Below are 27,492 nucleotides of genomic sequence, written 5' to 3'. Positions count from 1 at the left end.
AGTTGACCCTAAATAACGAAAAATGTGAGGTCATCCACGTGAGTGCTAAAAGGAATTCGTTAAACTTCGGTTACACGATCAATCATTCAAATCTAGAGGCCGTAAATTCAACTAAATACCTAGGAATTATAATTACGAACAGCTTAAATTTGAAGGAATTCATAGAAAATGTTGTGGAGAAGGTTAATCAAAGACTGCGCTTTATTGGAAGGACACTTACAAAATGTAACAGCTCTACTAAGCAGACTGCCTACACTACGCTTATCCGTGGTCTTTTACAATACTGCTGCTCAGTGTGGGATCCTTACCAGACAACACTGACGGAGTACATCGAAAAAGGTCAAAGAAGGGCAGCATGTTTTGTATTATCGCGACATATGGGAGAGAGTGTCATTGAAAGGATACAGTATTTGGACTGGACATCATTAAAAAAAGGTGTTTTTTGCGACGGAATCTTCTCACGAAATTCCAATCACCAACTTTATCCTCCGAATGCGAAAACATTTTGTTGACACGGACCTACATAGGGAGAAACGATCGCCATGATAAAATTAGGGAAATCAGAGCTGGTAGGAAAAGATATAGGTGTTCTATACTGCCGCGCGCTATACAAGATTGGAATAATGGAGAATTGTGATGGTGGTTCGATGAATTCTCTGCCAGGCACTTAAATGTGATTTGCAGAGTATCCATGTAGAAGTAGATGCAGATGTACATGTAGACCCACTGAAGTGTTGGAAGACTGATGCTGTCACCTTCAAGTACGGTTCGGTAGTCACCGTGCCATCAAGGAATATCGCACCGATTATTCCTTGACTGGACATTGCACACCACGGAGTCACCCATTGAGGGTGAAGAGACTTCTCGGTCGCAAAATACGGATTCTCAGTCCCCTAAATGCGCCAAATTAGCTTGTTGACGAAGCCATCCAACTGAAAATGACCGACAGCAATAAGGCGCGTGCGCATGCGCATACTAATTCCCATCATCACCTGCGACCAAACGGTGCAGTTTGAACGTCCTAACGCAAACCGTTCAGAAGTTATGACGATTTTATTTCTTCCGCGAAAGGCAAAGGTCGCGAGTTCGATTCTCGGTCCGGCACACAGTTTTAATCTACCAGGAAGTTTCATATCAGCGCACACTCCGCTGCAGAGTGAAAATCTCATTCTGGAAACATCCCCCAGGCTGTGGCTAAGCCATGTCTCCGCAATATCCTTTCTTTCAGGAGTGCTAGTTCTGTATGTTTCGCAGGAGAGCTTCTGTAAAGTTTGGAAGATAGAATGCGAGGTACTGGCGGAAGTAAAGCTGTGAGGACGGGACGTGAGTCGTGCTTGGGTAGCTCAGTTGGTAGAACACTTGCCCGCGAAAGGCACAGGTCCCGAGTTCGAGTCTCGGTCCGGCACACAGTTTTAATCTGCCAGGAAGTTTCAGAGCCAATACAGTTTAAAGACCATGTAGGTTAAGAGTGCTCCAGTCAACATTTTTAAAAGCTTTCGCTATGCCTAAAAACGCTATAAACGTTATTTTCCTTTGCTTATTTTCTAGAATCCATATTCCCTTGCATGTACCTATATTTCTCCGGTATCGAAACTGATCTGCCACGATGTTAATTTCTACCATTTCTTTCATTCTTCCGTAAAGAATTTGTGTCAGCATTTTGCAACCGTGAATTATTAAACAGATAGTTCGGTAATTTTCACATCTGTCAGCACCTGTCTTCTTTGGAATTGGAATTAATATATTCTTCTTGAAGTCTGAGGGTATGTCGCCTGTTTCATATACTTTTCACGCCAGATGGAATAGATTTTTTTCTTAGTTTTGCACGGGTAGTAATCACGGAGCGAAGGCTGTTTATAACTTGTACAGAAACCAGATAACACTTATAAGAGTCGAAGGGCATGAAAAGGAAGCAGTGCTTGAGAAGGGAGTGAGGCAGGGTTGTAGCCTATCCCCGATGTATTAAATCTGTACATTGAGCAAGAGGTAAAGGAAACTAAAGAAAAATATAGAGTAGGAATTAAAGTCCAGGGAGAATAAATAAAAACTCTGAGATTTGGCGATTACACTGTAATTCTGTCGGAGACAGCAAAGAACTTTGAAGATCCGTTGAACGGAATGGACAGTGTCTTGAAAGTCGGATATACGATAAACATCAACAAAAGCAAAAAAAAGGACAATTCAATGTAGACGAGTTAAAGCAGGTGATTCTGGGGTAATTAGACTAGAATACGAGACGCTTAAGGTAGTAGATGAGGTTTGTTATTCGGACAGCAAAAAGATGGCCGAAGTAGAGAAAAAAAAAGAGACAGGCAATAGCTAGAAAAAGTGTTTCTTAAGAAGATAGATTTGTTAACAGGGAATATGGATTTTAGTGTTAGAAACTCCATTCTGAAAGATTTTATGAAACGTAGCCATGCATGGAAGTGAAACATGGACGATAGACTGTGTACACAAGAAGGGAATCGAAGCCTTTAGAATGTGGTGCTACAGAAGAATGATGAATTCTACATGGATAGATCACTGAACTAATGAGGATTTCCTGAACAGAATTGTTGAGGTATCAAATTTGTGGCGTAATTTGAGTAAACGAACGGATCCATTGATAGGACACATTCTGAGACATCAAGGAACACCAGTTTCCTATTAGATTTCTTGGTAGTAAAAATTGTAGAGTTAGACCAAGAGTTGGATGCAGTGAGCAGATTCAGATATAGTTTTTCAGAGATGATGAAGCTTGCAAAAGATCTACTTCTACATGTACATGACTAGTCTGAAAATCACGCTAAAGTGCCTCGGAAGGGATTCATTGAACTACTTATCGCACTAATTTTCTATTACTGCCCTCTCGAACAGTGCACGGAAAAACGAACACCTGTATCTTTCCCTTATTTTATTACGATAATCGTTCCTCCCAATGTTGGTCGGCGTCAACGAAATGTTTTCGCACTAGGAGGAGAAAGTTGGTGATTGAAATTTCGTGAGAAGATTGCGCCCCACCAAGTAAGGCCTTTGTTTCAATTATGTCCACCCCAAATCCCGGCCGGCCGGTGTGGCCGTGCGGCTCTAGGCGCTTCAGTCTGGAATCGTGTGACCGCTACGGACGCAGGTTCGAATCCTGCCTCGGGCATGGATGGGTGTGACGTCCTTAGGTTAGTTAGGTTTAATTAGTTCTAAGTTCTAGGCGACTGATGACCTCAGAAGTTAAGTCGCATAGTGCTCAGAACCATTTGAACCACCCCAAATCCTGTATCATGTCCGTGAGACCCTCTCCCTTGTTTCACGATAATACAAAACATGCTGACCTTCTTGGAACTTTCTCGATGTACTACTTTAGTCCTATCTGGTTAGAATCCCAGACCGCAGTGTAGTACTCCAAAAGAGGACGGACAAGTGTAGTGTAGGCAGTCTCCTTAATAGATCGGTTGCGTCTTCTAAGCGTTCTGTAAATTAAACGCAGTCTTTGAATATCCTTCCCCACAACATTTCCTAAGCGTTCGTTCCAGTTTAAGTTCCTCTTAGCTATAGGTCCTAGGTATTTAGATGAATTTATGGCCTTTAGATTGGATAGATTTATCATGTAACCGAAGTTTATCTGATTCCTTTTAGCACGCATGTGGATGATCTTACACTTTTCATTATTTAAGGTCAATTGACAAATTTTGTACCACACAGATATCTTTTCTAAATTCTTTTGCAATTTTTTGACCTTCTGATGACTTTACTACTCGATAAACGACAGCGTCATCTGCAAACCAGCTAAGACGGCTGCTCAGATTGTCTCCTAAATCGTTTATGTAGATAAGGAACAGCAAAGGGGCTATAGCATTACGTTTGAGAACTCTAGAAATCATTTCTGATTTGCTCGATGACTTTCCCTCACTTGTACGAACTATGACATCTCTCTTAGGGAATCACGAATCCAGTCACATAACTGAAGCGATATTCCGTAAGCACGCAATTTCACTACAAGCCGCTTGTGTGGTACAGTGTCAAAAGCCTTTCAGAAATCTAGAAATGCGGAATCAGTTTGAAATACATTGTCGATAGCACTCAACACTTCGTGTGAATAAAGAGAAGTTGTGTTCCATAAGAACGATGTTTTCTAAATCCGTGTTGACTATGTGTCAAAAGATAGGTCTTTTCGAGGTAATTCATAATCTGCGAACACAATTTACGTTCCAGAATCCTGATGCATATCGACTTTAATGATACGGGCCGCTAATTTATTGGATTACTCCTATTGCTTTTCTTGAATATTCGTGTGATCTGTGAAACTTTCCGTTGTTTGGTTATGGATCTTTCGTCGAGCCAGCGTTTGCACACGATTTTTAAGTCTGGAGCTATTGCATCGGCATACGCTGAAAGGAATCTAACTCATATACAGTGTGGACCGGAAGAGTTGCTTTTATTAAGTGATTTAAGTTTCTTAATTACATTCTTTAATAAAGCGATTTCGAAATTTTGTGTTTAGTAACTCAGCGCTAGCCATACTGTCATCGACAGTATTTCTACTGCTATCGTACAGAGAAGGCATTGATCGTTTCTTGCCGCTAGTGTACTTCACATACCGCCAGAATCTTTTTGAATTTTCTGACAAGTTTCGAGAGAGAGTTTCTTTGTGGAAACTTTTAGCATCTCGCACCGAAGTCCGCACTAAATTTCGAGCTTCTGTAAAAGATCGCCAGTCTTGTGGGTTTTGCGTTCGTTTACATTTGGCATGTTTTTTTCGATGTTTATGCAACAGTGTTCCGACCTGTTTTGTGAACTATGGTGAATCAGCTCCGTGTTTTGTTCATTTCTTTGGTATAAATCCCTCAGTTGCTGTCGGTACGATTTCTCTGAAATCACGTACTATTTCTCTGAATTCAAGCCACATCTGGTCTACGCTTACGTTCTAAGAAGTCAAGCGTGTTTTCACAACCGTTTGCTATTCGAGCGAGCTCATTGACTAATTGCTCGAAATAGTTTTCATAAAATGCGTTTAGTACAATTTTGTATGTTGTTTTATGGGTACCTCCGTATTTAAACATGTATTTTCGCGAACATATCGAGGGTAAACTGAAGTCACCACTAATTATAATTTCATGAGTTGGGTAAGAGTTTGAAAGTAGACTTTAGTTTTTCTTTGAACCTTTCAGCAGTTATATCATATGAGTTGGAAGGTCGGTAAAAAGAAAAAAAAATTATTTTATTTCGGTTGCCAAGAATGATCTCTACCCATACTAACTCACAGGAACTAGATAATAAACTACTTCTAACAGCAACAAAGAAGGCACAGCCATCTGTATTTAGCCTATCCTTTCTGAAGAGCGTTAAGTCCTACGCAGAAATTTCGCCTCAACCTATTTCCTGCGTTAGTGAGCTTTCAGTGTCTCTAACGATTTGAGCATCACTGCTTTCTATTAGCGCTTGGATCTCTGGTACTTTCTCAACACAGCTACGACAATTTGCAGCTGTAATATCAATATTTCCTAAATCTAGTTTCTTCCTCTGTTCGACCTGTGCCCTTTCAAGCCCTGTTTGAATTGCTCAGAGACCCTCTAATCCAAAAAAAAAAAAAGAAACCACCCAGTCCATGACACACAGTCCTAGTTATCCATATAGCCGCCTCCATGACCTATTTAATCCCTTTAACTCCACCACCTATGGTGCAAGTCGAGAAATCTGCAGCCTATACGGTCACGGAAGCAATTGAGCCTCTGATCAAGACCCTCCACTCGGTCCTGTAGCAGAGGCCCACAATCGGTCCTGTCAACTACGTTCCAGATGGTGTGCTCTCCTTTCATCTCGCAGGCAAGCCTGGCAGTCTTTACCGCATCAGATAGCTGCTTGAAGCCAGAGAGAATCTCTTCCAATCCAAAATGACACACGTCACTGGCATGGACGTGAGCCACCACCTCTAGTCGGCCACACCCAGTGCTCTTCATGTCATCCGGAAGGACCTGTTCCCTGTCTGGAATGCACATTAAGTGCACATTGGCTTTCTTTCCCTCATTGGCAGCAATGTCCCTAAGGATCCCCATAAGGCGCGTAACATTGGACCTCCGAACTTCCAAAATCCTAACCTCTGTGACTGCCTGATCTTGCAGTCTGGGAGGTTTCCTCTGCAACAGGACGACTGACTGCATCTGGCTGAGGGACATTGCCAGCCACAGACAGCACCTGGAACCTGTTTGTCAGCCTAACGGGGGATCCCTTTCACTCAGCCCACCAAGAAGTCTTTTGCAGCCTGCCACGCCCCTAGGCGACCTCCCACTCGACCATGGGTAAGGGATCAACCTCAATGCAAGCAGTAACTGGGCTGGCCACCAGTGCAGACTAATCGGCGAACACGTGGGTCATGCTGCAAGTCCGTTGGATCCCAACAGCCAGTCTAAAACTGTGAAGCCCATCCACTGTAGCCTCAAGCTGTATACCCGAAGTCAACACAGCCTGGAGCTGAAAGTGAAGTGTCACCAACTCGGCTCGCATTCACACATAACAATCACAATCCCTGTCCATACTAAAGACTGTTGAGAACTACATACACATAAACAAACAACTATCGACATGCACTATCGAACTCTACCACAGACACTAATGAAAACTCAAGAGCAGTGTCTAGTGAACTAAATTAATACGCAGAGATTCCAAAACTAAACTATTAAAGGACACAAACTATCTAATTACATCCTGGTTAGAAACACACAGAATTGGTTACTTCCCTGTTCCTGTTGCTAGGCTAGTGGCTGCTGCCTGACTGAGGGGGCTACTTGGTTGATTGGTTGATTCGGGGGAAGAGACCAAACACCGAGGTCATCAGTCCCATCGGATTAGGGAAGGATGGGGAACAAAGTCAGCTGTGCCCTTTCAGAGGAACCCACCCAGAATTTGACTGAAGTAGTTTAGGGAAATCATGGAAATCTAACTCAGGATGGACCATCGTCCTCCCACATGAGAGTCCAGTGTGCTAACCACCTCGCTTGGTGAACGGACTGCTGGCTACAAGCGAGTAGCTTGGGAACTGCATAAAACCTGTCTTCAGACTGGAGACCAAAACGACAACAACAACAACATCCTTTTCATCCATCAACAACAATATCCTAATCGCCGTATCCCGCATCATACGACCTTTGCTGCTGTGTAGCAACGTCTGCGTGAGACCAGGTCATTTAGCAGATTACCTGGACAGGGACGCCGTCGCATGGTAAGAACGCTGCAATTTGAGGAAGCTGTCTTGCAGCATGTGGAGCGAGATCCTTCAATCAGCACTCGTGCAATTGCACGTAACATGGAGACGAATCAGACGAATGTAAGAACAGTCCTTCGACAGCACTTGTTACGTCCATTTCACTTACAGCGTGTCCACAACCTGAAGCCAGTTGATTATCCACCCAGAGCACAATTTTCGCAGTGGTACCTGGAACAGTGTGAAATGCATCCTACATTTCCATCCTCTGTGTTGTTTACCGATGAAGCAACATTTGGGCGTGATGGAGTCTTCAACAAGCACAATTCGCATATTTGGAGTGAGGATAATCCACGTGCCACAGTTACTAGCACTCATCAAGTGCGGTTCTTCATTAATGAGTGGGTCGGTGTTGTTGGTGACTGCTTAATTTGGACGTATCTGCTATCTAGACCATTAAATGGCAGGCACTAATACAATTTTCTAGCCAGAGCATTGCCAGAATTGCTGGAAGACGTCCTAGCTCCCTACAAGACAACGCATGTGGTTCCAACACGACGGGGCGCCGGCATATTTCAGTCGTCGTGTGCGTCGATTCCTGGACCGAGGGTTCCCAGAAACGTAGATTGGCAGAGGTGGTCCTGTACCATGGCCTGCTCGATCCTCAGATATGTGCCCTCTGGACTTTTTTGTGTGGGGAGAGATGCGCAACCTTGTTTACGCAACTCCTGTTGCATCAGAACAGGATCTGGTTGTCCGAATAGTAGCAGCAGCAGGAAAAATTCAGGATACTCCTGGCGTTTTGCCTGTGTCAGACAGAACATGATCCGACGGTGTAACCCTTGTTTACGTGTCAATGGAGCAATGAAGGCATTTTTGAAAATCTACTGCAATTGAAATTGGGTTGTGTTAATGTGTTGTCTCTTGGTCATAAAAAAATTGAAAAGTGTTTCTTGGTTTAATTAACATGCGGACAGAGAAATCTTCCTCTACCGGTTTAAATACTCCTCATAGGAAAAATGACATTAGGGAGAAATATTTGTTTTGATGTCCCCTACAACCTCCCAGAGTTTGTCAGTTTAAATACTTTCCACCATATATAGATGAAATATCTACATAGTCAATTAAATTTCTATGGAACCCTTAGATTGCGACTCCTACTTGCAAATATCTATCTTTTTTTAAACTTTTTTCTGTATTTGAAGCACAAATGAAATATTGGCGAATACAGGTACAGTGTAGCATGATACTCTACTAGAAGCGTTGGATAATCAAAAACAGAATGGAGCGTCAGGTAACTTTCACAGGTCAAATGCAAATCTTTTGTTGAGATTAACGTGTGTACCAGGTGAAGAGGCTCTCCTTGTGGCAATGTGGGAGAACTGCCGAGCAGGTGCACTCCAAATGTGTTTGTACTGTGCTGGATGTTGAAACTCTATTATTGTAGTTCGGTAATGGTTATGGTTCAAGTGGCTCTGAGCACTATGGGACTTAACATCTGAGGTCATCAGTCCCCTAGAACTTAGAACATCACACACACCCATGCCCAAGGCAGGATTCGAACCCGCACCGTAGCGGTCGCGCGGTTCCACACTGAAGCGCCTAGAACCGCTCAGCCACAATGGCCGGTGAAAATGGTTATACAGGGTGTGTCAGTAACTATTGCCAGCAAGGATAACTCCCAAAGTAAGATAGGAGCTGAACGGTTTGTGGGACAAAAGTTGCATGTAACAACGGGGGCACTAATATGATGTTGGTTTTTTGTTGCTAGGTGGGATCGCTTCAGAGATACGAAGATCAACTTTGGTTTTTTAAATGGGATGCTATAGTTTGGTACTTATTTTCTGATAGCGGCTATAGAGACCAATCCAATGATTACTAGCAGTAAGGTCTTTGAAGGTGGACGAAGGACACAAAGGTGGCATGAACGTCAATTTACAGAAGGTATTCGAAGTGATGACCATTGGTATCAACATAGTGCTGCAACCTTCTTATCATGGATTGAGTGGTATTCCTTATCAGATCTGCACTTATCGAAGCAAATGCTGACAATTCTCTCTTGCGTATCTTCAGGTGTAGTTGAACGTCTTTATAAACAATGTCTTTTACGAATCCCCACAAGAAAAAATCCAGAGACGTCAAGTCTGGCGAACGAGCCGCCCACGACACATCTCTCCCTCGTCCAATCCAAAGATTTGAGAATTCTCTCTGTAACTCATTTCTAACCATCAGCAAAAAATGCGCCAGACACCGATCGTGTTGATACCACATTCTGTTCCTTGTTCCTAAAGGTATTTCTTCCAATAAAAGACCTAATGTTTCTTGCAGGAATGTGGTGTGCTTCCTACCATTAAGATTTCCTTCGATGAAATAGGGGGCTATAATTCTGTGCTCCAGAATCCCACATCAAACATTCGACGACACGGTTTTTGGTGTGCAACTTTCCCCAGCCAAAATGGATTTTGAGTTGCTCAATAATGCATGTTATTCAAATCAACATTTCTATGGTTCGTGAATGTAGCCGCAGCAGTAAATAAAATCAGATTAATAAATGTGTCATCCTTCTGAATCTGAAGTTGAGCCCATCGGTAGAATTCAATGCGTCGCATACAATCCGTACAAGTTAATTCTTGGTGGAGACTGATATGGTAAGAATGATATTTATGGCGATGCAGAACACGAACAACACTCCTCTGGTTAATGCGAGATTCCCTTGCGATCTGACGGGAACTAACACAAGGATCTAGAACCATAGTGGCAAGAGTAACAATTTCCGTTTCCTCGTTAGTAATTTTCCTTTGCCGGATGTGTTTCCGTTGCGTTAAAGTTCCAGTTGTTCTTAATTTACCAAAGGTCATCACTTTGAACACCTTCTGTAAATTGACGTTCATGCCACCTTTTCGACCCTCCTTGACGTTAAAAGAGCCTTACTGTTACACACCATTGTATTCGTCTCGATAGCCGCTATCAGAAAATAAGTACGAAAATACAGCATCCCATTTACAAAAACAAAGTTGACCTTCATATCTCTGACGATACCGCACCTAGCAACAAAAAGCCAAGGTCATACTATGGCTCCCGTTGTTCCACGCAACATTTGTCCCACAAACTGTTCAGCTACTATCATACTTTCGGAGACATTCTAGGTGGCAGAAGTTATTGACTCACCCTGTACAATGTAGTGACAGGAAGTAGATCGGGTACTCTTTTTCGGCAACGTTCAACAAAGATTAAAAACTTCCAAGAGTACAAAAGAATGCCGAAATCGCCTCCACAACTACAAAAAAGGAGGAAAAGGTACACAGATCTTGACAAAAGGCTACAACGCGTTATAGTAACAAACAACGGCTCGGTAAAGTTAAGAAGTTTGAAATGTCTGGTGGAAAAATTAAGACAAGAGGTTTAATCATTTGCTGCAATAATTTTGTAGACAGAAAAGAAAGTAAAAATAAAAAATTGAAAAACATCAACCTTCGCAATACCAAAGATGGGACGGGGGAGGTTACTACAAGCCCGCTTTTAGAAAATATTTTAATATAATAAGTTACTTTACATTTCAAATTTTTTTAAAAAAAATACGGTTTTTTGTGAGGTCTTTTACCAGATTCCACATAAATTTTAAATTTTTCGATTAAACGGAACCTGAATAGCCGCCTGCAGCGACTACAGCCCTTTTGAAATACGTGAAATGTATTCGAAGTCACCAATATCAACAACCATCAACTGCATAATGGAATGACGACAGTGAAAATTTCTTCTGGACCGGCTGTAGTCGCCGCAGTGCCTGTTCCTTTGGACATGCAAGTCCAAAAGGAAAATTCCGTTGCAACTCGGAAACACAGGCACTGCAATACTGTATCTATCTACCAATACCGGGCAAGCAAATTTAATGTAAAATGTCTCGCCTGTACAGGAATATACATAATGAATGTACGAGTACAGATTGTAGACAAAAGATTGACGACATAAGGAAGATGGGGTCGGGCCGTGAGTCGTGCTCGGATAGCCTAATAGTGCCGGCCTTTCAAAATTTGTCGTGGTGGTCATAAAGACAGCAATAAACGTTATCCAAAGAGCGTTGATTTGTTAAGAGTGTGCTAAAAGGTGCTTTCAGGTTCTGGACCTCTTTAAAAAGTAAGTTTTTAATACAATTTAACAATAATTAACGAATTTTGTGTCTTATAAAACTATTTCTGGGGTGGGTATAAAATAACTCCCATGTAATGGGCGTAAGCGAAGATGCATTGGTATTACTAGGGCTAAGCATGCCAATGTGCTACGTCCATAGATAGTCCTAAGACTGAAATAAATCTGGTCTTCTGATTAAAAATCGGTCGGCAGAGCCTCCTACACTGTTGCAGTTTCATTCGAAGGTCGGAAAGCCACGGCAAAAGTATTTCTGGTCGTATATACTACGTTGACGTCACAAGTCCCAAAGATAACGGTCCGAAAGCCCACCGCTTGGAACTGTAGCTGAAACGTAGAAATCAACATTCCCGCTATGTAAATCTGCAGGCTTTCGTGGCTGCTGTCACTGAAGTTAAAATCTTGTCGGTTATTAGGTTGCGTCATATTTCCTCTAAGGTAATCGAACACTGTTTTAACAGTAGTGTATCCTGAGGAAGATCCCAGATGAGGCGTCGAAACGTCGATTAACTTAGAGAAAATATGACGCGGCCTAATAAACCACAAGACGTTTACTTCGGTCAACATTCCCACTATTTGGTCGCTCCACGTGTTCTTTTCATAGCAGAGAGGATTCAGCATACATACAAATTACATTGCTTGTGAGTGAAGTTGAAGTTCCCTCCGAAAAGACTAGAAGCCAGTAAGTGGTTATTGCGCTGTGGCGGTACGCCACATAACGTGAAAAAATATTGAAGAATTTCGCAAATTCAGCAAAACTGACGTCGTAACGAAACAAATATTATCGCAGAAATATCACAAAGGCTATATAAACTAATACAATCTGCGATTGTTATTGTAATATCTTTTTCTTTTGAAAAAGGATCGCCCAGATTTCCAAAAAATGTTCAAATGTGTGTGAAATCTTGTGGGACTTAACTGCTAAGGTCATCACCCCTAAGCTTACACATAACTTAACCTAAATTATCCTAAGGACAAACACACACACCCATGCCCGAGGGAGGACTCGAACCTCCGCAGGGGTCAGCCGCACAGTCCATGACTGCGGCGCCGAAGACCGCTCGGCTAATCCCGCGCGGCACAGATTTCCCTTTTGTTTCTTCGTACTGTAAGAAGCCATTTTGTGACGACGCACGAAAACGTGCAAGTTTCATATAATATTTAGACTAAATATAATCTAATGCTACTTAAAAGTGACGCAAATATTTTATTGTAACAGATCCTATATCCATGAAGTGATATACGGCAATGATTTATTCAAATTTTATAGGGGAACATTGGTGCAGTGGTCAACGCCATTGTTCTAAATGATAACGGCCCGGAGTCGTAATAAATAATTTTAATATTTGCTACCTTTGACAAATAACAAAAACAAATGTAAAAGTATGAGATTTATCTTGATTAGCAGTTCTTCCTTTGGAACAATAATAGTAGTCAATTTTTTAAATATTGCATCATGTTAATGTAACGTGATTTCAGTAAGTTCTTTGACCCCCGTTTAACGGAAATTGCGAGAATCTCCCCAGTATTGCAACTTCTCAAAAGTAAAACAAGTAATTAATTATGCAGCTGTATATCTGAAATGTTGTGTGTTGGCGGTGACTTTTAACATAGAAACAGCGTGTGGGCAAACTAACTGCGAGAAGCACCATACTTAAGTGAATGACGTAAATAATTTTTCACTTGTGAACCAGGCAGAGTAATACTAACTCCAACTTAACACAACATATAGAGACCAAAATACGTAAAAAAGAACCACCACAGTGTATTTTGCTACCCCCATAGGGCGCTGTAGTGGTTGTGCGGTGGTGACTGTTGTGGCAGTGCAGATGACAAAATGGTAGATATCGAAATAGACGACAGAGGGATAGAGAAACAATTAAAATCGCTCAAAAGAGGAAAGGCCTCTGGACCTGATGGGATACCAGTTCGATTTTACACAGAGTACGCGAAGGAACTTGCCCCCCTTCTTGCAGCGGTGTACCGTAGGTCTCTAGGAGAGCGTAGCGTTCCAAAGGCTTGGAAAAGGGCACAGGTCATCCCCGTTTTCAAGAAGGGACGTCGAACAGATGTGCAGAACTGTAGACCTATATCTCTAACGTCGATCAGTTGTAGAATTTTGGAACACGTATTGTGTTCGAGTATAATGACTTTTCTGGAGACGAGAAATCTGCTCTGTAGGAATCAACATGGGTTTCGAAAAAGACGGTCATGTGAAACCCAGCTCGCGCTATTCGTCCACGAGACTCAGAGGGCCATAGACACGGGTTCACAGGTAGATGCCGTGTTTCTTGACTTCTGCAAGGCGTTCGATACAGTTCCCCACAGTCGTTTAATGAACAAAGTAAGAGCATATGGACTATCAGACCAATTGTGTGATTGGACTGAGGAGTTCCTAGATAACAGGATGCAGCATGTCATTCTCAATGGAGAGAAGTTTTCCGAAGTAAGAGTGATTTCAGGTGTGCCGCAGGGGAGTGTCAAGGGACCGTTGCTATTCACAATATACACAAATGACCTGATGAATGACATCGGAAGTTCACTGAGGCTTTTTGCAGATGATGCTGTGGTGTATCGAGAGGTTGTAACAATGGAAAATTGTACTGAAATGCAGGAGGATCTGCAGCGAATTGACGCATGGTGCAGGGAATGGCAATTGAATCTCAATGTAGACAAGTGTAATGTGCTGAGAATACACAGAAAGATAGATCCTTTATCATTTAGCTATAAAATAGCAGGTCAGCAACTGGAAGCATTTAATACCATAAATTATCTGGGAGTACGCATTAGGAGTGATTTAAAATGGAATGATCATATAATGTTGATCGTCGGTAAAGCAGATGCCAGACTGAGATTCATTGGAAGAATCCTAAGGAAATGCAATCCGAAAACAAAGGAAGTAGGTTACAGTACGCTTGTTCGCCCACTGCTTGAATATTGCTCGGCAGTGTGGGATCCGTACCAGATAGGGTTGATAGAAGATATAGAGAAGATCCAACGGAGAGCAGCGCGCTTCGTTACAGGATCATTTAGTAATCACGAAAGCGTTACGGAGATGATAGATAAACTCCAATGGAAGACTCTGCAGGAGAGACGCTCAGTAGCTTGGTACGGGATTTTGTCAAAGTTTCGAGAACATTCCTTCACCGAAGAGTCAAGCAGTATATTGCTCCCTCCTACGTATATCTCGCGAAGAGACCATGAGGATAAAATCAGAGAGATTAGAGCCCACACAGAGGCATACCGACAATCCTTCTTTCCACGAACAATACGAGACTGGAATAGAAGGGAGAACCGATAGAGGTACTAAAGGTACTCTCCGCCACACACCGTCAGGTGGCTTGCGGATTATGGATGTAGATGTAGATATTGTTTGAAGTGATCACCATCACACCGTGGTGGTCAGAAAGTCACCAGGACATCAGTCTCTTTCGCATGAATATATTTTCCAAGAAGAAAATTCGAGGTTGGTCTATAATATTTTCGACGTTTTACGAATATGCACGAATACTATTGAATCTTTCCAAATTTTCTTGAATGTTCCATGGTGTTGCACAATAAAACTTAAGAACAGCAAATATCCCACTGATCTGCACTTTTGCAAGATTGTCTTAACCGATGAATTGTGCAACGTAGTTAAGACAGAGGATCAACTCATCGAAAAATTGTAGTAATTTATGGAGAGAAACTACGTCAACAAAGAATTGTTGTGTAAGCAAAAACTTTTTGCAACAAATAATTACATAGATTGATAGCAAATCAGCTAATAGAGAATATGATACCAGGGGGTAACAAAATACCAATCTTTGTACATAAAAAGCAATTTCCTGACTGCCTGACTGACTCATCACCGCCCAGCCCAAATCGCTAAGAATAGAAACGTCAAATCTGGAGAAGGTGTGGTTCTTATACTATAGAAGACATTTAAGAAGGTATTTTTCGAAATGACAACCCAAGCGGGGTGAAATAGGGGATGAACGGTTTTTTTGGAAGGCGGTTTTGAAGATAGACCTACGAAAATTGGTATTTGGTTACTCGGTCAGAAATTAGGAAATAGGTGTTTCAGCAGTTTTGGAGATTTAACCCTTTGGGAGAGAATAGTGGGTGAAAGCTTTTCTTGAAAATATATCATCAATAAAGAACTACCAAAGTAGTTTTACAGCTGGATCTATGAACACTGGTATTTGGCTTTTCGGTTAAAATTTTAAAAAAATACGTGTTTCAGTGTTTTCGGAAACTGAACCCCTAAGATGGTGAAATATGATATGAGTTTTTTATGCAAATATTTTACTACGAAAGCATTTTTAAAACTAAATCTATGAAAATTTGTATTTCGCTTCTCTGTTACAAATTAATCATACGCATATCACTGATTTTGGAAATTCAACGCCTAAGGGGGTGAAATAGGTGGTGAGATTTTTTATGAAAATATTCCCTTGCGAAAGCATTTTTAAAGCTAAATCATTGACAGCTGGTGTTTTGCTTCTCAGTTACAGGCGAAAAAATACGTGTTTCACTGCTGGTGGAACTGCAACTCCTAAGGAGGTGAAATATGGTCAGAGTGATTTATTGACTCATCATCGCCCAGTCCAAAAGCAAATGACAGAAACTTGAAGTTTGGAGAGGATGTGGACCTTATGCAGCAGATATTTATTAACAAGGGATTGTCCAAAATGCCACTCCTAAGGGGGTGACGTAGGGGATGAAAGTATTTTTCAAAGCATGCCACTATTAAGGAAATTTTGAAGCCAGTAGCACCCCAAAACTGCCATTGGTTTTCCCAGTCAGGAAATATAAAACATCTGATTCAGCATTTTTGGCAGTTCAACCACTGTGGGGGCAAAATATTATGTGAACTTTTTTTAACTAAAGGATTTTTAAGGCTGCATCCATGACAATTGGTGTTAGACTTATCGGTTGAAAATAAAAAATACATGTTTCAGTTTTTCTGGATATTCAACCCCTAAGGGAGTGCAATAGGGGATGAAAATTGTTTAAGAAAATTTTTCGTTGATTTAAAAATTTGAAAGCTAAATTTATGAAAATTGGTACTTTAGTTCTCGGTTAGATATATAGAAATATTTGTTACAGGATGAAAGTTGCTATGGAAATATCTCTACAAGAACACAAAAGGCATGATTAATGAAAACTTTGGACTCCAGTTACGAGAATCGCTTTTTCGTCAGAAGTACCTTCGAAAACTACCTTGCTTATATGCCTCAATTAGCCAGAAAAGCTTAGAAGGTATTGCAGTTTGTGAACAACATAAAAATTCGACTAAATAAAATTTTAAAAAATGTCAGCAGGCCATACAGTCTGCGAGAGCGAAGCAGCGGTCGCGGAACTAGTATAGTAGCCAAACATGGAACATCAATGCCTCTTCATCTTACTGACCATATTACACTAGTTTACGAGACTACAGTCGATGTTCATATCGACTTGGTGTGCTAGGATCGTCGCAGACGTAGAAGTAGTATGTCGAAAACCTGGATTTTTAGCGTGTAACACAGTCTACTGTGTACCACTGTGTAATTTGCATGACGAGGGAGGTCGAAATTTTGAACAATAGCTGTAAAAGAGCACTTTCGCATTTTCTACACACTGCAGCGTACACAGACTGAACACATGTGTTGTTAGTTTTGGTGACTGCATATTACTAGCTACAGGCTTTTTCACTGTTGGGAAGGTGACTGAGGTAACAGTCTGAAACATAATTACGTAATTACTTTGAAGCGAGTTACCGGAGACCGCGGATCCAATAAAGTGAAATACTCAGAAAATATCCCTGAATAATCTCATAAATTTAGTTGGTAGACTTCACGTTCACCTTGTGTAACTGAGTAGGGATGTAAATATGACTTGTACATTCCATTCTGCTATCGAACTCAGATATACTCAGTCAGTAAAACATACAGTAGACATTTAGAGAATTCTCCACCCAGGTAGTTCATTACTTAAAAAACTAAGAATCTGTAAACTGTGACTCAGATTGTTGGACACTAGTGATACATATTCAATATAAATGCCAGAGTGCACTGATTGCAAGAGAATTTTCCTTTCATCTTTGAATTACAGTAGACACAACAATGTACTTATGCCCGCTGTTGTGACCATATGTAACAACTGACCACACAGACAGGAGCGGCGACACTCACCATGGAGATGTTGGAGAAGCAGACGCCCTTGGCTGAGCAGTCCTGGTTCTCGCCGCAGTTGTCGGACTTAACGAGCACCCTCAGCCGCACGCACTGGCCGCCCCAGCGCTCCGAAACCACTGAAACAACAACAACAGTTGTCAGACTTCATGAGCTCCTGCTGTCGCACACACTGACTTCCCAGGCACTTCAACAACATTGAAACAACAACAACAACAACAGAGTTCTGACTGCACAGGCACCCTCAGCCACACATGCTGCACAGCCCAGCACTCTGACACCATTGAAACAACTCAAACAACAACAAAAGCTACTCCTAGCACTGCTACTACAATTGTCAGACTTGGTGGGCACGTGCAACAGCCGACAAAGGCCGACCCAGCACTCCGATACCACTGAAACAACAACAGCAACACATGTCAGATATGTCAAGAACCTGCAACTGCACGGACAGGGTGCCCAGGTGCTCCGATGCTACTGAAATAACAGCAACAACAGTTGTCAGACTTGACGAGTTCCTGTAATCGCACAGACATTTCGCTCCAGCCCTCCAACAAAACTGTAAAAACAACAACAGCTGTCAGACTTGTCGAGCAGATGAAGTCGCACACACTGCTCGCCCAGGCGCTTCAACAACATTGAAACAAGTATAATAACGTTCATGAGATTCGATGGACACACGCAGCTGCACACACTGCCCAACCCCAGTGTCCCAACGCCACGCCGGCCTTTGGTGGCCGAGCGGTTCTAGGCGCTTCAGTCTGGAACCGCGCGACCGCTACGGTCGCAGGTTCGAATCCTGCCTCGGGTATGGATGCGTTTGATGTCCTAGGTTTAAGTAGTTCTAAGTTCTAGGGGACTGATGACCTGATATGTTAAGTCCCATAGTGCTCAGAGCCATTTGAACCATTTTTGAAACAACGCCACGAAAGCAACGTCAGCAACAACAAAAACTACTACTACTACTACTACAAGCAACAGCTGTCAGACTTGATAGGCGCCTGCAACAGCACAAAAGGACGGCGCAGCGCTCCAACACCACTGAAAAAAAGGACATTTGTCCGAGTTGTCAAAATCCTGCAGCTGCACACATTGACTGCTCAGGTGCTCCTACACCACTCAAACAACATTAACAAGAGTTGTCAGACCAGACGAGCACCCACAGCCGCACACACTAGCCGCCCAGGAGCTCAGACACTCTGAAACAATAACAAAAACAGTGGTCACATTCGACGAGGACCTGCAGTCACATGCAATGGCCGCCTCGGTGCTTCGACACCGCTGTAAAACAGTTGTTCAGTCCACACGTACTTTGTCGGGAGAATATTCAAGGAGTTGTTACTTTAATCAAAGTACTAATATACTCATCAGCTTACCTTCCTATAGTAAAGTTGGTGTACTCAGTGACTGTGACATTATTTATAAACTATAAAGCGCAAGAATCAGTCGTCCTTTTTTGTAGGTTTTATTTGGTAAATCCAGATTTTGGCTAGTGCCTAGCCACTATCAATGCACTATTTTCTAGTCTCGATACATGTCAGTTCCCTGTTGTTAGGGCACCAGTCTCAGTTCTTTGAATTCAAAGAACTGTGACTGACTTCCGATTCGAAGAACTGTGACTGGCGCCTGAACAACAGGGAACTGACATGTATCGAGACTAGAAAATAGTGCATTGGTAATGTCTAAGCACTAGCCGAAGTCTGGATTTGACAAATAAAACCTACAAAAAAAGGACGACTGATTGCTGCGCTCTATAATTTATAAATACTAACATACTGTATAATATTTATGGATCACGTGGCAGTTATATAAAAGCAATTAATATAAATTAAGTTTGTTTTAGGTTCATTGCCACAAGCGAATCTTATCGGTCACTTTCATCTCTCCAAAGCTATAAGTACGTTCGTCCTGAAGTGCTGACAGCTGTTCAAAAAATCTGGCACCGGTATGGCTACCTCCACTCATCAAATACACTGGGAATTTATTGGGGTTCCGATAATTATTTTGCAGCAATTCATAGTGAGCGCGTCAGATTGGTAGCACCTACAAATACTGGAAGTTTGTTCTTCAACCGCAAACGATATTTTTCGACTGTGATTCTAGTTATGTTGCAAGCTTTTGGCTTTTGATGTGAGTTAGAATGGTAGAAAATAGTACAAATTACCTATTTACTGCTGCTTATAATAATGTCCCAAGAATTTCCACACTGATATGGAAACACCCTAGCAGCAATAAAATCAGTAAGTTGTAACTGCGCCGAAAAATAGAAACGTATAGAATTCTGGATCATTTCTTATAGTTAATGTTTATAAGACCCTTCTCTAAACACCACAGTTGGAAATAAGGCACAATATTCTCGCACCAAATCTTTCTGTCTTGATAGTTTTCATTCAGAAATAAGAAAAGTCTTCCTCATGCCATGACATCTCAAGCGTGGCTTTCTTGTACTATTCTTTGTTGTACAGGGACGGCATCTCACTGATTAATTAAACTACCCAGACTGGTGGTTGATGTTTTGTGCTATAGTGCCACAATCTATTGAAGACTATTTTATGCTAGTAGTGCAACTTGCTACTAGGCAATGAATTTGTGTTGTTCCTTATGCCGTATTGTGACTCTTGTGAACCATTGTCTTCAATAGGTTGGTATAATTTTGGACTACTATGTACCAGATATTTGTCACAACTTTTACTGTCATGTACTATTGTTTAACTAGCTGGTTGAAACTGGCATACCGAATAATCCCACATGCGCTATGTTTCTAGATTTAGCACAGGCACTCTGACACGCTGCAGCTACGGCCATGTAAGGAGGGATTCTAATGACCGAACTAGGAGTTACAAGCATTACCGACCATAACTGGCATTGGTTCCCCGTAATCGTTGTACGTGTCCCCCCTCCTTCCCTTACAAATTTTTATGGTTTACATTTATTGAGATGTTTGTAATTTTGATGTACCACAAAACACTCATTTTAAAATTCTGGCTGAAATTTATACGCTGAGCTGTTTCGATTTGTGTCGCTTTCTATATTACATCTGCATGACTACTCTGCAGTTCACACTAAAATGCCTGGCAGAGGCTTCGTAGAACCAGTTGCACGCTATTCCTCTGTCATTCCACTCTCTGACAGCATGCGGAAAAACGAACTTTTAAAATATTTCATAGTTTATTACAATGACCATTTCTCTCTACAGCAATATACACTACTGGCCATTAAAATTGCTACACCAAGAAGAAATGCAGATGATAAACGGGTATTCATTGGACAAATATATTATACTAGAATTGTCATGTGATTACATTTTCACGCAATTTGGGTGCATAGATCCTGACAAATCAGTACCCAGAACAACCACCTATGGCGGTAATAACGGCCTAGACACTGCTGGGCAATTGAGTCAAACAGAGCTTGGATGGCGTGTACAGGTACAGCTTCCCATGCAGCTTCAACACGATACCACAGTTCATCAAGAGTTGTGACTGGCGTATTGTGACGAGCCAGTTGTTCTGCCACCATTGACCAGACGTTTTCATTTGGTAATAGATCTGGAGAATGTGCTGCCTGTGGCAGCGGTCGAACCTTTTCTGTATCCAGAAAGGCCCGTACAGGACCTGCAACATGCGGTCGTGCATTATCCTGCTGAAATGTAGGGTTTCGCAGGGATCCAATGAAGGGTAGAGCCACGGGTCGTAACACATCTGAAATGTAACATCCACTGTACAAAGTGCCGTCAATGCGAACAAGAGGTGACCATGACGTGAAACCAATGGCACCCCATACCATCACGCGAGGTGATATGCCAGTATGACGATGACGAATACACGCTTCCAATGTGCGTTCACCGCGATGTCGCCAAACACGGATGAGACCACCATGATGCTGTAAACAGAACCTGGATTTATCCGTAGAAATGGCGTTTTGCCATTCGTGTACCCAGGTTCGTCGTTGAGTACACCATCGCAAGCGCTCCTGTCTGTGATGCAGCGTCAAGGGTAACCGCAGCCATTGTATCCGAGCTGATAGTCCATGCTGCTACAAACGTCGTCGAACTGTTCGTGCAGATGGTTGTTGTCTTGCAAACGTCCCCATCTGTTGACTCAGGGATCGAGACGTGGCTGCACGATCCGTTACAGCCATGCGGATAAGAAGCCTGTCATCTCGACTGCTAGTGATACGAGGCCGTGGGGATCCAGCACGGCGTTCCGTATTACCCTACTGAACCCACCGATTCCATATTCTGCTAACAGTCATTGGATCTCGACCAACACGAGCAGCAATGTCGCGATACGATAAACCGCAATCGTGATAGGCTACAATGCGACCTTTATCAAAGTCGGAAACGTGATGGTACGCATTTCTCCTCCTTACACGAGGCATCAAAACAACGTTTCACCAGGCAACGCCGGTCATCTGCTGTTTGTGTATGAGAAATCGGTTGGAAAGTTTGCTCATGTCAGCACGTTGTAGATGTCGCCACCGGCGCCAAACTTGTGTGAATGCTCTGAAAAGCTATTCATTTGCGTATCACAGCATCTTGTTCCTGTTGGTTAAATTTCGCGTCTGTAGCACGTTATCTTCGTGGTGTAGCAATTTTAATGGCCAGTAGTGTATTTTCACATTCAGAGGCGTTGATGAAGTCTGAATTTTGCTGGAGTGAGCTAACCTCGTTCTTGCCATAAATGACGAATTTTGCTTGGGGGTGGTCAGGATAAATGCCTTACTCTGCTGACGGCTCCATGCATATTCATTTCTTTTGGTGACCGTGGTAATACTGGTTCCCGTGGAACGGTTTGTTTGTCGTAATGAGGCCCTTGCGACGTGCCCTGAGAACTTCTTCTATCACTATCGCCCTAGTTGTTCATATAGAGTGGCAATTATTGAACTATATGACCTTAAATCCCCATAGCTTCTGAACGGTTTGCGTTAGGATGTTCGAACTGCACAGTTGGTAGCGGGCATGATGGGAATTAGTACGTCCTGTATGGTTTGACTTATCGAAGAAGCACATTTGGATGGGTTTATCAATAAGGAAAAGTGTCGCATTTGGGGGACTGAGAATCCACATTTCGCGATCGAGAAGTCTCTTCACCCTCAACGGTTGACTGTGTACTGGGCAGTGTTCAGTCATGAAATAATCGGTGCGATATTCTTTGATGGCACGGTGACTACCGAACGGTACGTGATGGTTTTGGAAGATGATTTCATCCCCTATATTCAAAGTGACGATTTCGACAAGGCGGGAATCGGCCCCATAGAAGCAGAAGAGTATTTGATGTCCTGGAGGAGCAATTTTTGGGAGCGAATTGTGGCTCTGGGGTAACGAGAGGCCACTGGCATGGGCCACGATTGACCGCCATATTCTCCAGATATGAACCCATGCGACTCCATTTTGTGGGGCTATATTAAAGACAAGGTGTACAGAAAAAACCCGAAAACCATTTCTGAACTGGGAACAGACATTCAGGTCATCCACAGCATCGATGTTTCGACACTTCAGCGGGTCGTACAGAATTTCGGTATTCGTCTGCGCCACATCATCGCTAATGATAGCAGGCACATCGAACATGTCATAACCTAAATCCGAATACCTGTAGTGACATCTACATGTTGAATAAAGTGTGTGCACGCCGTAGTTTATAAGTAATTTACGTTTTTTCATATAGGTCAATAATTGTCGCATTGTATGTATGTGAAGTGGGCTTGCTCACTGATACTGGACATCCCCTGTTTCCACAAAGTGCCTAAAAAGAAAACGGACACAAGGGAAGGAGAAGTACTATATGCAGTGTCCTGTACATGTACGTTTATGTCTGCACTGTTTAGTTCCATTATTGGTCGCTCTTGGGCAAGCTTAGTGAGTTATGGATATGGTTCTATTTGGGTTTCCTGCCAGTAGCCTGTTTAGCGAAGCTGTGACGTATATCGAGCCCGGAAGCGGGCGCCTCCGTGTCCCTTTTTGTGGGGCCACGTGTTGTATATACACTCATGTTCAGAAAAAAGCAGAACTCCTTGAACGACTAGAGATAGGACGCTCATATTCATAGTGCACGTACATTAGTAAGTTCTGCAGAGCCCGCCCGGTTGGCCGTGCTCTCTAACGCACGGCTTTCCGGGCGGGAAGGAGCGCCTGGCCCCGGCACGAATCCGCCCGGCGGATTTGTGTCGAGGTCCGGTGAATCGGCCAATATGTGGATGGTTTTTAGGCGGTTTTTCATCTGCCTCGGCGAATGCGGGCTGGTTCCCATTATTCCGCCTCAGTTACACTATGTCGGGCGATTGCTGCGCAAGAAAGTTCTCCACGTACGCGTACATCACCATTACTCTACCACACAAACATAGGGGTATACTCGTCTGGTGTGAGACGTTCCCTGGGGGTCCACCGGGGGCCGAACCGCACAATAACCCTGGGTTCGGTGTGGGGCTGCGGAGGGGTGAAGCGGACTGCGGTAGTCGTCGTGGGGTTGTGGACCACTGCGGCTGCGGCGGGGATTGAGCCTCTCTGTCGTTTCTAGGTCCCCGGTTAACATACAAAACATACAGTATAACTTCTGCAGAAATGGTTAGCATTTGAACCATGTCGACACTTTGCGGTTCAAGGTAAACAGCGATGTCGCTACAAACCGAAGGTAATGAATGGATCAGCGTGACTGGAGCAAACGTGCAGGATGACTCGCAGATGTATGCGCGAACCGTACTGTCAGATCAATGAGTCTGAAAGAGGGTGCATTATTGGCATGAGAGAATGTGTGGGATGAAGTGTTTCGGCAGTGCAACGCGTGTATCCAGGTCACTGTGACCAGTGAGACCTACGTGAATGACATTCTGCGGCCCAGAGCCATACCCTTTCTGCACAACACCCAAGACGCCATTTTTCAACAAGACAACGCACGACTATTCTTGGTGTCACAGGATGTCAGCCTTTTGCCCTGGCCCACCAGATCACCATACTTCACGCCAATCGAAAATGTGTGGGATACGGTGAAACGACGGGTGCAGCACCGTGTGACCCAATGCCAACCACCATAGATGAACTTTGGAACCAGATCAATGCAGCATGGATTGCTATACCATACTAAGTCATTCGTGCCTTTTACGCGTCGATTCTATCACTCATGGAACAACTTTACAGTGCCCATGGCTGAACCTGTGCTTACTAGGCAACAGGACACGTGCTGGACCATTGTGACTGAAATGCTAATCATTTCTGCAGAGCATACAGTCTAATGTCCAGAGAGTTGTTCTGCTTTTCTGATCTTGAGTGTACGTGCACCTATTGTAATATACCGCGATCAGCTGGTAACTGTTTCAATTTTAAACTATTTAAAAAACTAATTGGCATAAGCTATTCTCATTATTATTGTTTGGGGAAAATTATTATTTTTGAGCCCTGCTGTTTAAGTGCAGCTTTGTTACTATCTGGAGGAAAAAAGAAAAATATTACTATTTAAAGCTGATTCCTAATCTCTCACTGAAGTTCGTGCTAAATTCTATCCTCTGTAAAACTTCACCAATCTTCGAGATTTTGCGTTCCTTTAAATGTGGCATGTTACTTTCGAATCGTCTGCAACGATGTTCTAACCTGTTTTGCGTATCATGGAGCGTCAGTACCGCCTATTATTAATTTATTTAGTATAAACCCCTCCACTGCTCTTGATCGAGTTCTTTGAATCTAATCTACATTTCCATACCTCTAAATTTGAGAGCTCTTAATACAGCACCTGCGGTATTGTTACTGTGTCCTGTGAGTCGTTTATTAACAAAAATTTTATTCATGTATAAGTTGAATCACAGATACTCTTTTTTAATAAGCGTTCTCATACAATAGTTTGTCTGTTGTCATGGGCATACTGTCACTAATACCACCTACTAACACAATTGTTAACTCTGTGTGAGGTGGACTGCTTGAGTCAGTTTGGGCACCGATAGTATTACGAAATGGAATAGATGCGACAGGGCACTTTTTATCGATTTTTGACAGATCTGTTACACTGTTTCCCTGCGTTGTTGCAATGTATGTCTTTTAATATCTAGTTTTACATTGTATTTAGCATATCACACATTTAATGATTTCATCCGAAACTGCGTAATGAGTTGATAAATAACAATTATATTTTTTGACCAGACAAGTTTATTACCATTCAATACAAAAGATGGTCGCATATATTTTGAGAGACTCTTTGTCTAAAGTAATATAACAGTCTTCGATTGTTCACTACTGTGAACCGTCATCACAATTGCTGTCAATCAGTAAATGTTCTGTGGAAGCACCTAAGCAATCGAAATTGTTCATTTTTACAAACGTAAGAATTTTTCGTTACATGGTGATGGACTGGCAGTCGTAATTTGGAATTACTGAACTTTTGACGTAGCTAGATCACCATTATTGAGTAACCGTATGTTCTCGTAGTGACGGTGCGTTTGTGCCACCATATAGTGTAGCTTGGTCCGACACAGGAAACATATACAACGTGGAACACTGAATAGGATGCTAGCATTTCGACTGTCGGCCATAAAACATCCATTTGGATGTCACTGCCCACGCTCTGCACATCCAGTTCCCGCCAGCCTTTACCAGTGAAGCGCTGTTAACACGTTTGCGCAAACAAGAGGTAATTAGATCATCTCCGGGGAATTCGTGAGTCTCCTAACGAAATCCAACCCTTATTTGCGTCACCGTAGTTCAGTAGCAGCGCCATTTCGCTCCACCGTATTCGGGGACGCGCAACAAATATTTCTCGCGGTCTCTGCAAATTAATTCTAATTAGTGGAAAATAATTAATTAGCAAGGAGTGGTGGCGCGTGTTCCGCGCTAATTACCTCCTCCCTCCTGTGGATGGATCATGGACGTCGCCCGCACGGGGAATCTCAGCGCTGAAATTCCAGTAGACGAGTATTCGCACAACAAGTAATTAATAAAAGGATTACAAACTCCGCGCAGCCCACCATTGCAAAATATCATAGAAAAATTTCACGAACGAACATATTTCAAGAATAATTAAGTTGAATAGCAGACTGTTTGGTTTCGTATGAAGGAATGTGAAAGCGTTATGCAAAATAACGCTATAGTATCAATTATTACGCAACTCTATTTCTCTTGTTTCCAGTGTAAAGCGAGTACTACAAGTGCCCTAGACTCGCGATACGTGCATTCTGTAGCATTTCTGGCGCTTCGAGCCATTACTTTAGTCCTATAGTTAAAGTGTGAGTCAGGCTATAACAGCAGTCGTATGACGTCACGAACTGGGATTTAGGCAACGACGGACAGAGTACAGCACTCGTTGAAAATTGCGCCAGAAACTGCTTGTGTTCTGAGTAGCTGCTGTATTTTCTTTGTCAAACGTGATTTACAGATGTTTGGCGAGACAAATATTATTACTGAACAACGGTGTAAGCTAGAGGCGATTATCCTTTTGCCTAGTTAATAGCACCTAAACTAATCTCCAGATAGTTTCCGAAATACAGGGTGTACCAAAAAGAATATCCGACTTGGCATGTCTATATTTATGAAACTTATAAACATATAAAATGAATATTGTTTTTCGATGAACGGAAAACACAAAAAGTTTTCTTTCATACCTATTCATAGGTGTTCAATCGACCCCTTGCGATGCATGGCATATGTCGATGCGGTATTCAGATTGTTCCCAAGCTGCAGCGAGGATGTCTTGAGTTACAGCTTCCACAGCTGCTGTTACGCAATGTCTCAGTTCATTCATTGTTGCTGGTAACGGGGGCATATTAAGTCTTTTATAAACCTTCTACGAAATAATCACATATAGTTACGTCCGGTGATATTGGAGGCCAGTAATGTAAGGGTGAATCATTTGGTCCAGTACGACCGATCTGTCGTTCAGTAATACTTTGATTTAAAAATTGCCACACTTCCAGATGCCAGTGTGGCGGTACCCCATCCTGTTGGTAAATGAAGTCGCTGAAGTCTCCAACTGTGGGGAAAGAAAGTTCTCAAGCGTATCGATGTAAGTGCTTCCTGCAACAGTGTTCTCTCCAAAGATGAAT

At 42.5% G+C, this 27,492-nt stretch overlaps 1 protein-coding gene across 1 annotated transcript in view; it reads right to left on the bottom strand.

Moving 5' to 3' along the window:
* LOC124597293 (delta and Notch-like epidermal growth factor-related receptor) overlaps positions 1-27,492 on the bottom strand; it is a 576,119-nt gene that overhangs the window by 270,011 nt on the left and 278,616 nt on the right. The window contains exon 5 of the mRNA XM_047135929.1: positions 17,473-17,591. Coding sequence (XP_046991885.1) covers positions 17,473-17,591 — 119 coding nt within the window. The remainder of the gene's footprint in view (positions 1-17,472; positions 17,592-27,492) is intronic.

Source organism: Schistocerca americana, chromosome 1 (genome assembly GCF_021461395.2).
Source record: "Schistocerca americana isolate TAMUIC-IGC-003095 chromosome 1, iqSchAmer2.1, whole genome shotgun sequence".
Lineage (NCBI taxonomy): Eukaryota > Metazoa > Arthropoda > Insecta > Orthoptera > Acrididae > Schistocerca > Schistocerca americana.
This window is presented reverse-complemented; position numbering and strand designations above follow the sequence as displayed.